This window comes from Oncorhynchus clarkii, chromosome 20 (genome assembly GCF_045791955.1).
Source record: "Oncorhynchus clarkii lewisi isolate Uvic-CL-2024 chromosome 20, UVic_Ocla_1.0, whole genome shotgun sequence".
Lineage (NCBI taxonomy): Eukaryota > Metazoa > Chordata > Actinopteri > Salmoniformes > Salmonidae > Oncorhynchus > Oncorhynchus clarkii.
The window spans coordinates 36,295,221-36,312,435 of NC_092166.1; the positions used below are offsets into that span (position 1 = coordinate 36,295,221).

At 46.8% G+C, this 17,215-nt stretch overlaps 1 protein-coding gene across 2 annotated transcripts in view; it reads left to right on the top strand.

Annotated features, from left to right (window-relative positions):
- The window catches only part of LOC139376314 (nuclear receptor coactivator 6-like), a 38,208-nt gene extending 22,921 nt beyond the window's left edge, over positions 1-15,287 (top strand). Inside the window, exons 10-19 of one of the 2 annotated variants that reach the window (XM_071118703.1) lie at positions 30-619; positions 720-838; positions 929-1,263; positions 1,351-1,575; positions 1,690-4,762; positions 6,460-6,516; positions 7,806-7,836; positions 14,102-14,143; positions 14,679-14,812; positions 14,955-15,287. In XM_071118703.1, the coding sequence (XP_070974804.1) occupies positions 30-619; positions 720-838; positions 929-1,263; positions 1,351-1,575; positions 1,690-4,762; positions 6,460-6,516; positions 7,806-7,836; positions 14,102-14,143; positions 14,679-14,812; positions 14,955-15,001 (4,653 nt within the window). In that variant the 3' untranslated portion in view covers positions 15,002-15,287. The remainder of the gene's footprint in view (positions 1-29; positions 620-719; positions 839-928; positions 1,264-1,350; positions 1,576-1,689; positions 4,763-6,459; positions 6,517-7,805; positions 7,837-14,101; positions 14,144-14,678; positions 14,813-14,954) is intronic. The other variant, XM_071118704.1, reaches the window with a different exon arrangement.
- The last annotated feature ends 1,928 nt before the right edge of the window (positions 15,288-17,215 follow it).

Here is a 17,215-nt window from a genome sequence, read left to right on the forward strand (position 1 = left end):
TTCACTTGCTCATTCCTAAATTTGTTCAGGTCCCCATGGGTGGCAACCTAAACCAGGTCATGGGTATGCACAGTCAGATGAGACTCCCCAGTGGTCATCCTCTGGTCCAGCAGCAGCTACAGCAGCAGCAGCTCCAACAACAGAAACAACAAGCCATTCTACAACAGCAGCAACAACAGGCGACGCAGCAACACCCACACGCTCTCGGAGACCCCAGTGGCTGTACAGGCGACATGGGCAGTGTCCAACAGATGCTCCAGGACATACAGGGTCAGCAACAGCAGCAAGGCATGACAGGAATTGTAGCCCCCCAGCACATGCAGGTGGGCAACGGCCACTTCCCGGGTCACGGGATGAACTTCAATCCCCAGTTCGGGGGTCAAATGCCTATGAGTGGGTTGTGCACTCAGGCAGGGGGTTTTCCAGTGAACAAGGACGTGACGCTCACCAGTCCTCTCCTGGTCAACCTGCTCCAGAGTGACATCTCGGCTAGTCAGTTTGGACCTGGGGGGAAGCAGGGGGCTGGTGGACCTGGCCAGGCCAAACCCAAGAAGAAGAAACCACCACGCAAGAAGAAGCCCAAAGTAGGGGAGGGACAGCAGCCGATGGAGGGGCTAGGGTAAGGAGCTGAATGTTATTGAAATCTTAAGCTATATCCACACAAAGTATTTGATATTGGACATGGTTAGTCATTTGAGGTATTATTTTCTTCTACCCAGGGGTCTGGATGTGGGTGTTGGCCTGGAGGACCCAGAGCTGCCAGCACTGAGTGGGGAACAGGGGGTGGGCATGGACCATTCTGGACCCAAACTTTCAGACTTCACCAACAGGCCTGCAGGTATGCAATGTTCGTGATTCTTGGTTTGCTCACTCACACTTGTATCTTTTAGTTGAGTGGCTTCTTATCGTTCCTTTTTTCTCATGTCAGGTTTCCCAGGTCAGCCTGGAGACCAGAGAGTCCTACCGCAGGTGCCTATGCAGTTCATGCAGCAGCATCAACAACAGCAGCATATACAGCAGCAGCAGCAGCATCAGCAGCAGCTGCAACAACAGCAGCTACAGCAACAACAGCAAATGCAACAACAGCAGCAACAGATGCAACAGCAGATGCAGGGAATGCAAGTTCCTCCAGGACAGCAACAGGGGGTGGCTGGAGCTCTGGGTCAGACTCAAGGCCAGCCACAGATGCACCCTCATCATCTACAACAACAACAAAAGCAGCAACAACCACACCATCAACAGCAGCAGCAGCAGCAACAACAGGTACCATCGACTGCGTGTGTGTCGTCACGACACATTTTCCATGTTAACTATGGATTATATAGCTAATTTGTTCCGGTTGTGTTATAGCAGCAGATGGTCATGAAGATGCAGCAGGAGCAGGCTAAAAACCGGATGCCCCTCCATCCAGGTGGGCAGAACCCCCCCAGGGGCATGATGAACACCGGGGAGGCCCAGAGGATGCCTGGCACCCAGCAGGGCAACATGCCCGTCATGATCAACCTCCAGGGGCACGGAGGAGTGCCCCCCTCCCCAGACAAACCCAGAGGGATGCCCCTCATGGTCAACCCACAGGTTGGACACGATCTGATAGATGTTTGAATTATATCATATTTATTATTGTCTTGTTAATATTCTATGCCTGTTAATTCCCTGGGGTGTGTATATCATCTATCCCTACCAATGTAGATGACTGGGGCAGCCCGGCGGATGTCTCACTCTGAGGCAGGGCCTGGTTCCCAAGGAACGGGGGCTGAGGAGGCCCCTGGAGGTCCCAACTCACTACAGGACAGATCTGGAGGCCAGGAGATGGGGATGCAGTCTGGGAATGGAGCCCAACAGTTGGTGGTGAACCAGGGCACAAACGCCCACATGATGAAGCAGGGCCCCAGCCCCTCGCCCATGCCCCAGCACCCTGGAGCCAGTCCCCAGCAACAGATGCCCCCTCAGCCCCTGCAGGGTGGCCCCATGCCGGGCCTCCATTTCCCTAACGTTGCCACCACCTCCCAGAGCTCCAGGCCCAAAACACCCAACCGGGCCAGTCCCAGGCCCTACCACCACCCTCTCACACCTACCAACCGTCCTCCCAGCACTGAGCCCTCTGAGATCAACCTCTCCCCTGAGAGGCTGAACGCCTCCATCGCAGGCCTGTTTCCCCCCAAGATCAACATCCCTCTACCACCCAGGCAGCCCAACCTCAGCCGGGGCTTTGAACAGCAGGGTGGGCTCAACCCCACCACTCTCAAAGCCATAGGGCAGGCCCCTCCCAGCCTAACTATGTCTAGCAACAATGGAAGTGGTGGAGGTAACTCTAACAATGGTCAGCAGTCTTTCCCTATAGGCAGTGGAGCGGCCAACTTGGGCCAAGGGAAACAGGACAAGCAGTCTGGAGGAGGGCAGGCTAAAAGGGCCAGTCCCAGTAACAGCCGCAGATCCAGCCCTGCCTCCAGCCGCAAACCCACTACCCCCAGCCCGGGGAGGCAGAAGGGGGCTAAGATTGCCCTAACCTCCCCTCACCAGCAACACATCAACCCCCAGACAGGGCAGACCATGATTTTGAGCCCAACCCCAGTGCCTCCTAGCCCGGTCTCACTCCCACTCGCGGTTGGGGTGGGCCTGGATGCCCATCAGATCCAGAGCCCCTTCCAGGGGTTCCAGGATAACACAGCTGAGATGCCCAGGGAAGGGCAGGGAATGGCAGGTGTAGAGCAGCGGCAGATGCCCCAGCCTTTGAGGGAGCTCTCTGCCCCCCGGATGGCTAGCCTTCGTGTCTCAACTCCTCAGGAGGCTAAAGCTGGGCTTGAGCGCACAATGGTAGCAGGGGAGAGGCAGCCTGTACAGATGGCTCCTCAGCAGGAGTATGTATCTGTATATGAGGCCTCTCCTGCTCTCAGGGATGTTCCTACCTCCCTTAACCAGCTACTGGATAACACAGCCACCCCCAGCGTGCCTGCCAGGCCCACTCAGAGTGCTCCAGCTGGGGATACTGTCTACAAGGAGAGCACTAAAGCCTCCATAGATCAAGAGAACCCATCCAGTGCTTTTCAGAGCTTGGAAGTGGGGGATACTGCTGTTGTTACTACTGGTGCTGCTGTGAACGAGCCAGAAGCTAAACCCAAGCCCAGCTCAACCCCCCGCCCCAAACTCTCAAATCCAGCCAGTAGTCCTAATCTGCAGCCTAAAGGAAGCCCCAATCTTAATGCTAATCACAGCCCTAGCCCCAATCTAAACTCGACTGCTAGCCCCAACCCTACTCTAAACCCTGCTCCTAGTCTTCGTGTCAATGTGGGCGCTAGCCCCAACACAGCCACAGTCAGTCATAGTTGTCCCAGCCTCAACGTTTCCCCCAGGCCAAACTCTAACTCAAACCCTGCAGTTAGTCCCAAATTAATCCCCAGCCCTAAACCCCTGGCCAGTGTCTCCACAGTCCTGCAGATCCCTGCATCCTCTGCCACCATCTCCCCCAACCAGATAACCGTGTTTGTCACCTCCAACCCTATCAGTTCCACCCCTCAGGCCCCCCCAGCCATCGTCTCCACTATGGTGGCCATGCCCAGTAAGAACATCAGACCACAGCAGCTCAGCCAGCAGACCACTGCCCCCCGGCCCCAATTCATTACCACGCCTGTGTTTATTAATACTGGTACCCCAATCTTCCAGGTCCCCGCTGCGTCTGTGGCCCCCAACACCACAATGGTGTCCCAGCCGATCACCATGGTAGGGCCCATACAGGTGTCCACAACTAATATCCAGCTCACCACCGCTCCAACCCAGGCCCCAGGCTCTGCCTGGACCCAGGCTTCTGTGGTCAGTGTGGCCGGCACCCAGCCTGCCCGAACGCTAGTTGAGCAGGTCCAGATGGCCAGTAGACAGGCTTCCCCTGTTAGTAACTTGCCTCCTCCCCAGCAGCAAAGCCCTACCACTCCCAAACCAGAGACCTCTGGTGAGGCGCTCACCGGACAGAAATCTACCCCACCAGTTGGGCAGCCTTCCCGCCGTCCAAGCCCCTATCCCACAGCCTCTACGTTTGCCTCGTCTCCCTTCCAGCATCCCCTAGGGTCCCCCTTTCCATGCTCCCCTTCCTTGGCTGCCCAGGGCAAGCCTTTCCAGGCTCCTGGCTCTGCACCAGTGAGCAGTCCACCAGATTCCCAGGAATGGCCAGCCCAGACTTTAGGGGGGGCTTACCAGCACCAGACAGGTCTGAACGCTGGGGGTGTGCCCATTCATACATCCCCTGCATCTCTCACCCAGACTGAGGCCACAGTGTCTGGAGCACAGACTCGGACTACTTCTGCTGCTGCTCCGAAAGTCACCACTACTCCTCCTCCCGTATCAGCTCCAACTCCTGTTCATGCTCAACCTGCTACACCAGCCCAGTCCCCTGTTCCTGCTCCACCAGCCCAGTCCCCTGTTCCTGCTCCAGCATCTAAACCTACCACCCCTCTGCCAGTCTCAGTCCCTGTCACCACCCCAATCACTACTACTGCCCCTGTTCCTACCACTGCTACATTTCTCGCTGATCCGGCTCCTCCTTCAGCCCCAGTCCTGATACCAAATCTGTCCCCATCTACATCTCCTGTTGTTACCACTGGACCCTCCAACCCCCCCAGGGACTCCTCAGCCATATCCTCCCCAGCCATATCCTCCCCAGCGGCCCTTACCCCTACTGTGGCTCAGCCTGTCCCCACAGCCATGGAGCCTCCAAGCCAGCCAGCCCCACCAGAGGCCACAGCACCTTCGGAGAATATCCAGATCACCCCAGGTACAGTGCCTTGCGAAAGTATTCGGCCCCCTTGAACTTTGCGACCTTTTGCCACATTTCAGGCTTCAAACATAAAGAATCAACAACAAGTGGGACACAATCATGAAGTGGAACGACATTTATTGGATATTTCAAACTTTTTTAACAAATCAAAAACTGAACAATTGGGTGTGCAAAATTATTCAGCCCCTTTACTTTCAGTGCAGCAAACTCTCTCCAGAAGTTCAGTGAGGATCTCTGAATGATCCAATGTTGACCTAAATGACTAATGATGATAAATACAATCCACCTGTGTGTAATCAAGTCTCCGTATAAATGCACCTGCACTGTGATAGTCTCAGAGGTCCGTCAAAAGCGCAGAGAGCATCATGAAGAACAAGGAACACACCAGGCAGGTCCGAGATACTGTTGTGAAGAAGTTTAAAGCCGGATTTGGATACAAAAAGATTTCCCAAGCTTTAAACATCCCAAGGAGCACTGTGCAAGCGATAATATTGAAATGGAAGGAGTATCAGACCACTGCAAATCTACCAAGACCTGGCCGTCCCTCTAAACTTTCAGCTCATACAAGGAGAAGACTGATCAGAGATGCAGCCAAGAGGCCCATGATCACTCTGGATGAACTGCAGAGATCTACAGCTGAGGTGGGAGACTCTGTCCATAGGACAACAATCAGTCGTATATTGCACAAATCTGGCCTTTATGGAAGAGTGGCAAGAAGAAAGCCATTTCTTAAAGATATCCATAAAAAGTGTCGTTTAAAGTTTGCCACAAGCCACCTGGGAGACACACCCAACATGTGGAAGAAGGTGCTCTGGTCAGATGAAACCAAAATTGAACTTTTTGGCAACAATGCAAGACGATATGTTTGGCGTAAAAGCAACACAGCTCATCACCCTGAACACACCATGCCCACTGTCAAACATGGTGGTGGCAGCATCATGGTTTGGGCCTGCTTTTCTTCAGCAGGGACAGGGAAGATGGTTAAAATTGATGGGAAGATGGATGGAGCCAAATACAGGACCATTCTGGAAGAAAACCTGATGGAGTCTGCAAAAGACCTGAGACTGGGGCGGAGATTTGTCTTCCAACAAGACAATGATCCAAAACATAAAGCAAAATCTACAATGGAATGGTTCAAAAATAAACATATCCAGGTGTTAGAATGGCCAAGTCAAAGTCCAGACCTGAATCCAATCGAGAATCTGTGGAAATAACTGAAAACTGCTGTTCACAAATGCTCTCCATCCAACCTCACTGAGCTCGAGCTGTTTTGCAAGGAGGAATGGGAAAAAATTTCAGTCTCTCGATGTGCAAAACTGATAGAGACATACCCCAAGCGATTTACAGCTGTAATCGCAGCAAAAGGTGGCGCTACAAAGTATTAACTTAAGGGGGCTGAATAATTTTGCACGCCCAATTTTTCAGTTTTTGATTTGTTAAAAAAGTTTGAAATATCCAATAAATGTCATTCCACTTCATGATTGTGTCCCACTTGTTGTTGATTCTTCACAAAAAAATACAGTTTCATATCTTTGTTTGAAGCCTGAAATGTGGCAAAAGGTCGCAAAGTTCAAGGGGGCCGAATACTTTCGCAAGGCACTGTACATATCAATCAATCCATGATTGAGTAATTTATCCCCCACATATCGACCTTTCAGTGATAATAACAACCTCCACCATCTCCTTCCTCCCAGTGTCAATCCAACCTGAAGCTCTACAGCAAGAGGAGCCTTCTGCTACTGAAAATACTGGTAAGTACTGTCACACTAACTGATCTATAACAAAATGGTGGATGTTCCGGACCCTTTATGTAATGACATGGCAATGACATAATATGACTTGGTAACCGAGTACAAATGGAATATATGCAAAGATGGTGGTATATCTAGATGGCACCATAAAATGTAACAACTACAGCATAGAAGCACAAGTTACACTACATGAACAAAAGTATGCATTTACCTGCTCGTCAAACATCTCATTCCAAAATTATGGGCATTAATATGGAGTTGGTCCCCCCTTTGCTGCTATAACAGCCTGGGAAGGCTTTCCACTAAGGTGTTTGATGGGGTTGAGGTCAGGGCTCTGTGCAGGCCAGTCATGTTCTTCCAGACTGATCTCAACGAACCATTTTAGTATGGACCTCGCTTTGTGCATGCTGAAGTGAGATAGGGCCTTCCAACTTTGTGGCAACAGTTTGGGGAAGCACAGAATTGTCTAGAATGTCATTGTATGCAGGTAGCGTTCTCTTGGCATCCCCCAAACCCAGATTCGTCCATTGGAATCCCAGGTGGTGAAGCGTGATTCATCACGCCAGAGAACCCGTTTCCACTGCTCCAGAGTCCAATGGCGGCAAGCTTTGCACCACTCCAGTTGACACGTTGCATTGACCATGGTGATCTTAGGCTTGTGTGCGGCTGCTCGGCCATGGAAACCCATTTAATGAAGCTCCAGACTAACAGTTATTGTGCTGACGTTGCTTCCAGAGGCAGTTTGGAACTCGGTAGTGAGCGTTGCAACCGAGGACAGACGATTTTTACGCACTTCTGCAGTCGGCGGTTCCGTTCTCTGAGCTTGTGTGGCCTACCACTTCACGGCTGAGCCGTTGTTGCGCCTAGACATTTCTACTTCACAATAACAGCACTTACAGTTGACCAGGGCAGCTCTAGCATGGCAGAAATTTGGCAAACCTACTTGTTGGAAAGGTGGTATTGTATCACAGAGCCACATTGAAAGTCATTGAGCTCTTCAGTAAGGCCATTCTACTTCCAATGTTTGTATAAAACATTATATGGCTGTGTGCTTGATTTTATATACCTGTCAGCAACGTGTGTAGCTTAAATAGCCGAGTCCACATACTTTTGTATATACAGTATTAAATAATGTTATAGTCTGAGACCAAATCTGAAAATGGTTTTGTTATAAGATACTTGTACAGGTCTTGGACCATGCTTTTATATGATGCACTGTATGCCGTGAACATAGCATGCATCTTGTGATATTTAGTAGCTTTTTTGTTTGTCTTTTTTTCCTTCTACAGCAGAAGAAGTTGCCACTGTGACTGAACAAGGGTGAGGTTCTCAAGACATTTCAGACTAACAAAATGTCAGTATGAAAGAAATAATTGTCATGCCAGAGGTAATTGGGTTATTCCATTGCCTGTAAAAGGTTACTTCACTATTCTTTAAGTATTTGTTAGTAATTGGCCTAGTCTACAGTAAGTGCCATGTTTGTAAACAGAAATGCTTTGCCATTTGTAACTACTGAAACTCAGGTAGTTCATTTGGTTGGGCGGTGGGGGTACTTGAGGAAAATCGATGAGCCACTTGTTAAACTACATGACCAAAGGTATGTGGACACCTCGACGGTTCTGTTCTCTGAGCTTGTGTGGCCTACCTCTTTGGGGCTGAGCTGTTGTTGCTCCTAGAAGTTTCCTCTTCACAATATTAGCACTTACAGTTGACCAGGGCATCTCTAGCAGGGCAGAAATGTGACGAACTGAATTGTTGGAAAGGTGGCATCCTATGACAGTGCCACTTCTACTATTTTCTGCAGCCACAGACGTCACTTCCTGTTGTACATGGAACGGGAAAGAGCTCGGTTTTGTTTGTTTGGAAAGTTTGCTGTTTAAAGTATTTTGGAAAGTTCTCGGTAGCTACCTAGCTTCTTATGTTGGATCCCACGACGCAGCTGGCATCAATTGCTGGGACTGCTTGTATCTTTCCAGTGATCCTGCCGACCAAGGACGGGTCTGAGGAGCTATTTGGAGTCGCAGCTAGCCTAACTGCTAGATAGCTGGACATCAACCTAGCGAGGTGTTCTTGAACGCAGCCTGCGACCTGGTTAGCCATTGTGGCTGGGACTGCGGATTGTCCCGGGTTTGTGGCTGTCTAGAGCCCTGCTGTTTGTTGTTTTCAAATTTCTCTGTGACCTGCCCTGTCTGGAAAAGTAAGGAGTAACAGCCTAACATATGTTGCTAGCTACCATGACAAAGACCAAAGCCGGCGGCTGTACCATTGAGGACAGTGCCATTGGTGTCTCTCTATCACGCGTGAATGATCTTTTAAACAAACAAAAAGAGACCTACAAGGAGTTACAACAAAAAGAAAATAGCTTCAAGTTTTTTGTCCAAATAATGGTGGATTCTACTAATAAAAGAATGGACGACCTGAAGAACAGTTTGCAGTTCTCCCAGGGTCAGCTCTACGAGTTGAAACAGGAGAACGGCAGCAATCTGTAAGTCATTGAGAGAGGACATCAGTCCTGTGTGTGAATCCATGATAACATGATAACAGATAAATCAGACTATCTTGAGGGACAATCAAGGCGAAACAACATGGTTGTGGACGGAATTGCAGAATCTCCACCTGAGACCTGGGTGGAGTCTTGAGGACAAAGTGAGGGAAATGATCTCTGAGAAATTGAAGATGGACCACAGGAAGATTGGAGGTGGAGCGTGTCCACAGGACTGGAAAACCCACTACCGGCCCTGGTGATAGGCCCAGGCCAATAGTGGTCAAGTTCCTGAGGTTCAAGAACAAGGTAGCTGTTCTGGAAAGAGCCAAGAACTTGAGAGGAATGCATATCTTAACCAGGACTATCCTGAAGCTGTGTGCCAGAAGAGGAAAGAACTGATCCCAGTCATGATAGCTGCCAGAGCGCGTGGGGACATTGCGTACATCCGCTATGACAGGCTCATTGTCCACCCTCCCTCCCAGAAATCTGGAAGGGATGAGAGCCAAGCCTATGGGTTCGTAGCCTCAACCCCGCAGCACACACACACACCAACTAATTAATGGAATGTATATATGTGCTGAATGTATATTTGTTCTCTTGCTTTGCTTGCTCTTTTCAGTATTATGTTTATCTCTGATAAGCTACCCAGGAAAGGGCTGAAAATAGCCCATATTAATATATGTAACCTTAGAAATAAGGTTCATGAAATCAATAACTTGCTAACATCAGATAACATTCATATATTAGTCATTTCTGAGACTCACTTAGTTAATTCATTTGATGATACAGCAGTAGCAATACAAGGATATAACATTTATAGAAGAGACAATAATTATTATGGGGGAGGTGTTGCCATATATACACTGCTCCAAAAAATAAAGGGAACACTAAAATAACACATCCTAGATCTGAATGAATTAAATACTTTTTTCTTTACATAGTTGAATGTGCTGACAACAAAATCACACAAAAATTATCAATGAAAATCAAATTTATCAACCCATGGAGGTCTGGATTTGGATTCACACTCAAAATTAAAGTGGAAAACCACATTACAGGCTCATCCAACTTTGATGTAATGTCCTTAAAACAAGTAAAAATGAGGCTCAGTAGTGTGTGTGGCCTCCACGTGGCTGTATGACCTCCCTACAATGCCTGGGCATGCTCCTGATGAGGTGGCGGATGGTCTCCTGAGGGATCTCCTCCCAGACCTGGACTAAAGCATCTGCCAACTCCTGGACAGTCTGTGGTGCAACGTGGTGTTGGTGGATGGAGCGAGACATGATGTCCCAGATGTGCTCAATTGGATTCAGGTCTGGGGAACATGCGGGCCAGTCCATAGCATCAATGCCTTCCTCTTGCAGGAACTGCTGACACACTCCAGCCATATGAGGTCTAGCATTGTCTTGTATTAGGAGGAATCCAGGGCCAACCGCACCAGCATATGGTCTCACAAGGGGTCTGAGGATCTCATCTCGGTACCTAATGGCAGTCAGGCTACCTCTGGCACAGCCCCCCAAAGAAATGCCACCCCACACCATGACTGACCCATGTCGTGGAAATTTCCTCTATTTACCAAATCATGGGAGCAAACCACACACACAAGTCAGAGTTAGTTATAAAAGTCCATCTTTAATTATATGAGCTCTATCACAACCCTGTGACTCTCAGATAAATTCAGTGTCTCCCCTTGAATTCTCTGAGAGCCCCTTCCACATTGTAAATGAGGTCCTTTATAGTAAAGACACACACACAGGATAAGACAGCATAGACATAATAAATCGTTCAGCTTTGTCTCCTTACTCAAACCCCAGAACCATAAACCAACCCTCCATATCAACAGGCATATATCAAATTGTAATTTAGATACAACCAATTCTAAATACAACCAATCCTGGACAAGCTCACAGAGAGGAGAATGATTCCAGACACTGCCATCTCCGATGGGAAAACTAGGGAGTGAACTGGCACACACACAGTGGAGCAAAAGATATGTTTACACATGATGATACTTTGACCTCTCCCCTCTCAGCGGCCCTGCAACTTAGTCTTGACATAGAACAGATACTGCAACCCTGCCACAGTATTATACAAAAATAACATTCTTGATGAGAAGTAATTTTACACACATTTGATTAATATAAAACATCTTACATATGTTACCAACAAATTCTGATTTATCCCACGACACCCACCGCCAAACCAGTCATGCTGGAGGATGTTGCAGGCAGCAGAACGTTCTCCACGGCGTCTCCAGACTCTGTCACATGTGCTCAGTGTGAACCTGCTTTCATCTATGAAGAGCACAGGGCGCCAGTGGCGAATTTGCCAATCTTGGTGTTCTCTGGCAAATGCCAAACGTCTTGCACGGTGTTGGGCTGTAAGCACAACCCCCATCTGTGGACGTCGGGCCCTCATACCACCCTCATGGAGTCTGTTTTTGACCGTTTGAGCAGACACATGCACATTTGTGGCCTGTTGGAGGTCATTTTGCAGGGATCTGGCAGTGCTCCTCCTTGCACAAAGGCGGAGGTAGCGGTCTTACTGCTGGGTTGTTGCCCTCCTACGGCCTCCTCCACGTCTCCTGATGTACTGGCCTGTCTCTTGGTAGCGCCACCATGCTCTGGACACTACGCTGACAGACACAGCAAACCTTCTTGCCACAGCTCGCATTGATGTGCCATCCTGGATGAGCTGCACTACCTGAGCCACTTGTATGGGTTGTAGACTCCGTCTCATGCATTCAAAAGTGACCAGCATTCAAAAGTGACCAAATCATCAGCCAGGAGGCATAGGAACTGAGAAGTGGTCTGTGGTCACCACCTGTAGAACCACTCCTTTATTGGGGGTGTCTTGCTAATTGCCTATAATTTCCACCTGTTGTCTATTCCATTTGCACAACAGCATGTGACATTTATTGTCAATCAGTGTTGCTTCCTAAGTGGACAGTTTGATTTCACAGAAGTGTGATTGACTTAGAGTTACATTGTGTTGTTTAAGTGTTCCCTTTATTTTTTTGAGCAGTGTATTCAGAGCCATATCCCTGTAATGCTTAGAGAAGATCTTATTAATCAACCTACTAGGGTGTTTACAAACAATACAGGAACAAGATCATCCACATGTATCAATCACATGTTTTTTAATACTGTATAACTTTGTTCTAAAGCTGTATCCCTACCCATTGGGTGCATTGATCACAATACAATGGCTATATCCAGGAAGCCAAAGTTACAGCTGGGCCTAAAATAGTGTATCAAATAGTGTATCATACAAAAGATGTTGCTGTGACTCTTGTGGATTGTGTTAAAAACATTTGTTGGTCTGATATGATTTTTAAGCATCCAGATGCTGCACTCGATAAATTTATGAAATTGCTTCTTCCAATTATTGATAAACATGCACCGGTTAAGAAACCTACTGTTAAGGCTCCATGGATTGATGAGGAAAATGCAAAATGAGAAATTATGTGACTTAACTCAACAAAAAATAAGAAACTATATTATGAAGCCAAGATCAGTGATATAAAAAATGATGGATAAAAAACTTTGGCGTACTTTAAATAATATTAATGGCAGAAAGACAAATTCAACTCCATCTTTCATCAAATCAGATGGCTTATTCATCACAAAACCATTTGATGTTGGCAATTATTTTCATGATTATTTCATTTAATTTTGTAAAGTTAGTGTGGGAGAGGTGGATTTTTTTTTGTTAATGATCAATAATGACAAACCTCTTGGCATAGTCAACTTAGATGGAAAGCTACTGAGGATGGTAGCTGACTATAGCAACTCCTATCTGGCATATTTTTAATATGAGCCTAGAGGAAAGTCTTTGTCCTCAGGCCTGGAGGGAAGCTAAAGTTATTATTCTACCCAAGAGTGGTCTTACCTCGTTCTAACAGCAGACCTATAAGCTTGCTGCCAGCTTTTAGCAAACTGTTGGAAAAAACAACAACATTTCAGCATGCTTATAGAGAAGGGCACTCAAAATGTACTGCACTGACACAAATGACTGACGATTGGTTGAAAGAAATTGATATGAAGATTGTGGGAGCTGTACTGTTAGATTTCAGTGCAGCCTTTGATATTATTGACCATAACCTGTGATTGAAAAAACTTAAGTGCTGTGGCTTTTCAACCTCTGCCATATCGTGGATTCAGAGCTATCTATCTAATAGAACTCAAAGGGTCTGATGCGTGCCAGTCTCTCTTGGCTAAGAGTTGAGGAGAGACTGACTGCATCACTTTTTCGTTTTATAAGAAACATTAATGTGTTAAATCACATTGATTGGATAGTCAATTTACACACAGCTCTGACACACACACTTATCCCACCAGACATGCCACCAGGGGTCTTTTCACAGTCCCCAAATCCACAACAAATTCAAGAAAACGTACAGTATTATATAGAGCCCTTATTGCATGGAACTTCAATCCATCTCATATTGCTCAAATAAACAACAAACTTGGGTTCAAAAAACAGATAAAGCAACACCTCGCTGCACAACTTCTCTCCCCTATTTGACCAGATAGTTTATATGTATGCATTGATATGTAGGCTATGTGTGCCTTTTTTTTAAATGAATGTGGTTCTTCTATAATGATGTTCTGTATTATGTCATTCTGTATTATGTTTTGTGTGGACCCCAGGAAGAGTAGCTGCTGATTTTGCAACAGCTAATGGGGATCCCAATCAAATACCAAATACGTTGAAAGTCACTGAGCTCTTCAGTAAGGCCATTCTACTGCCAATGATTGTCTATGGAGATTGCATGGCTGTGTGCTCAATTTTATACACCTTTCAGCAACGGGTGTGGATGAAATAGCCGAAGCCATTCATTTGAAGGGGTGTCCACATACCTTTTGTGTATGTATATATCTATATAGTGCATGTAAACTATATCCAAACGTCAAAAGACGACAAGTACTTCCACTGCATAAGAACTGACTGTGCTAAATTGAGTATGAATATGGCTATGTCTGATGATTTCTTTCTTCTGGGGATGATTGTCACTAAGAGTATGTTGGGGGAATAAAACCATTTTTGTCAAGCATTATCACAGTTTAGTTGACTGCTGTTTTTCCACTTCTATCACAGATGGGCAAAGAAAAGAAAGACACCCGTTAACTTAGTCTCAAGGTATGTATTTACACGTGAGCACTGCCAGGACGCACCCAGCAGCCCTGTCGTGTCCACCATTTTGTTATCTATCCACCATTTTGTTATTTATCGGATACTATTTACGGTGAAGACGGACAGTATCTGTGGTGGACAGGCTCCCGAGTGGCGCAGCGGCTAAGGCACTGCATCGCAGTGCTTGAGGCGTTCCTATAGAACCTGGTTCGATTCCAGGCTGTATCACAACCGGCCGTGATTTCCCATAAGGTGGCGCACAATTGGCCCAGCGTCATCTGGGTTTGGCCGTGGTAGGCCGTCATTGTAAATAAGAATTTGTTCTTAACTGACTTGCCTAATTAAAGGTTAAATAAAAAAATATATGAGGAAAGCCCACTCCGAAGCGATTTCCCAACCTGAAGGAATACCGGAGCGATATTCCAACTTTTACTGAGTAGCTACTGAAGTTTCTTCTTTTATCTTTGTAACTGACTCCTGCTTTTCTTTTCTTTCTCCTCTGCTGTGTCTCTTGCTCTGTTTTCTGTCGGGCATCTATCAGGGCTGCCGTGGAGAAGTCGAAGGGTCCTAGCAGACGGAGCTCGCGGGCCGACAAGGAGGTGGAGGAGGAGACTGTGGCAGACAGCATGCAGAGGAAGAGACCGGCCAGGCCTGGAGCCGGTGCTGCTGCTAAAGGTACACGCGCATGCACGCAGACTTGATTAAGAGCACAAAACACTCTCTCATACACAACTTACTCTTACATATAGTTTACATTTTATTGTAAAGGGATTTGTCTCATCAAACATGTCCCCCTCTCTCTCCTCTGTCCTTTCAGAAACGGGTGCCAGCCCTACCCAGGCTAAGAGAAGGAAGTCTAAATGACCGCAGTAGTGAAACCCTGTGAACTGAATTGTAAATGTATTTTTCTTTGTCAATCATTCGATGAGCTTCTTTTCTCCAGGATTACACATTTTTGATGGTGAAAATAACCATGTACAGATAATTGTTTGAAAAATAATTGTTGATGTTTTGTCCCTGCTATCATGTGAGGTTGTAGCGTGTGTGTGTGTGTGTGTGTGTGTTTAATTAATTATGTGAAGACTGATAATAAAACTTGACTCAATTGTATAATTATGTTGTAAAACTTCATTAAATGTTCTACTACTTTTTTGTCCTGTGATGAAATGGTTTAATATGCTGTACCTCCAAAGTTGTACTGTGATATTCTGTGAAAGTTGGCTGCATGAGTTGTTTCATATACCGTTTTAACATGGTTCAATGCTGTCACCTTTGCATTGCAGGCTGAAAATTGAGTATTTACTGTAATTCAGAAAGTGATCCTATTTCTCATCGGTTTCCATGTTTCGAACATGACCTTACCAGAAATCAGTGAATTACAACTGTTTTAGGGAAGAACCATGTAGGACAGTAGGTTCCCCTCTTTCCACTGGGATTCTCTGCCTCTAACCCTATTACAGGGGCTGAGTCACTGGCTTACTGGGGCTCTCTCATGCTGTCCCTGGAGGGGGTGCGTCACCTGAGTGGGTTGAGTCACTGATGTGGTCATCCTGTCTGGGTTGGGCTATACTCAGCCTTGTCTCAGGATGGTAAGTTGGTGGTTGAAGATATCCCTCTAGTGGTGTGGGGGCTGTGCTTTGGCAAAGTGGGTGGGGTTATATCCTTCCTGTTTGGCCCTGTCCGGGGGTGTCCTCGGAATGGGCCACAGTGTCTCCTGACCCCTCCTGTCTCAGCCTCCAGTATTTATGCTGCAGTAGTAGTTTATGTGTCGGGGGGCTAGGGTCAGTTTGTTATATCTGGAGTACTTCTCCTGTCCTATTCGGTGTCCTGTGTGAATCTAGGTGTGCGTTCTCTAATTCTCTCCTTCTCTCTTTCTCTCTCTCGGAGGACCTGAGCCCTAGGACCATGCCCCAGGACTACCTGACATGATGACTCCTTGCTGTCCCCAGTCCACCTGGCTGTGCTGCTGCTCCAGTTTCAACTGTTCTGCCTTAATATTATTCGACCATGCTGGTCATTTATGAACATTTGAACATCTTGGCCATGTTCTGTTATAATCTCCACCCGGCACAGCCAGAAGAGGACTGGCCATCCCACATATGCTCTCTCTAATTCTCTCTTTCTTTCTCTCTCTCGGAGGACCTGAGCCCTAGGACCATGCCCCAGGAATACCTGACATGATGACTCCTTGCTGTCCCCAGTCCACCTGACTGTGCTGCTGCTCCAGTTTCAACTGTTCTGCCTTATTATTATTCGACCATGCTGGTCATTTATGAACATTTGAACATCTTGACCATGTTTTGTTATAATCTCCACCCGGCACAGCCAGAAGAGGACTGGCCACCCCACATAGCCTGGTTCCTCTCTAGGTTTCTTCCTAGGTTTTGGCCTTTCTAGGGAGTTTTTCCTAGCCACCGTGCTTCTACACCTGCATTGCTTGCAGTTTGGGGTTTTAGGCTGGGTTTCTGTACAGCACTTTGAGATATCAGCTGATGTACGAAGGGCTATATAAATAAATTTTGATTTGATTTGAGTAGGCAACATTATTTTAACTAATTTGAGTATGCACAGTGGCCAGAAATTCGGACCCAGTGCGCAACGATTCCAGTCTATCCAGACGACTCCATCAACCTCATCTTCTGACCTTGGGCGTCTGTCTTGTGTATACTTTACAAGCAAACCTCATCTTCTGACCTTGGGCGTCTGTCTTGTGTATGCTTTACAAGCAAATTGACAATGAGCAGAGATCATGGTCAAAGAGACTCACAGGTAGTGTTATTATGCTTTATGATTTTAATATTTAGTAGGCTAGATAGTTATTTGAATTGTAACATTTGGTTTCGTTGACTATAAATGATAACATGGCATTTTTAATATGTTCACATGGATACAATCGATATGTAAATAAAGTTTAATTAGTTGTCATTCAGGAAGCAACTTTATTTCAAATGCGCTAGCGATCGCTGGGCTTCGTGTAGAATTGTTCTTATTTCTCTGTCTGAATCTTGACATTCTCCTTTCTACTGGCATACATAACATATTTGTATTTATTCTGTACAGTTTGCAGGTCAATTCTGC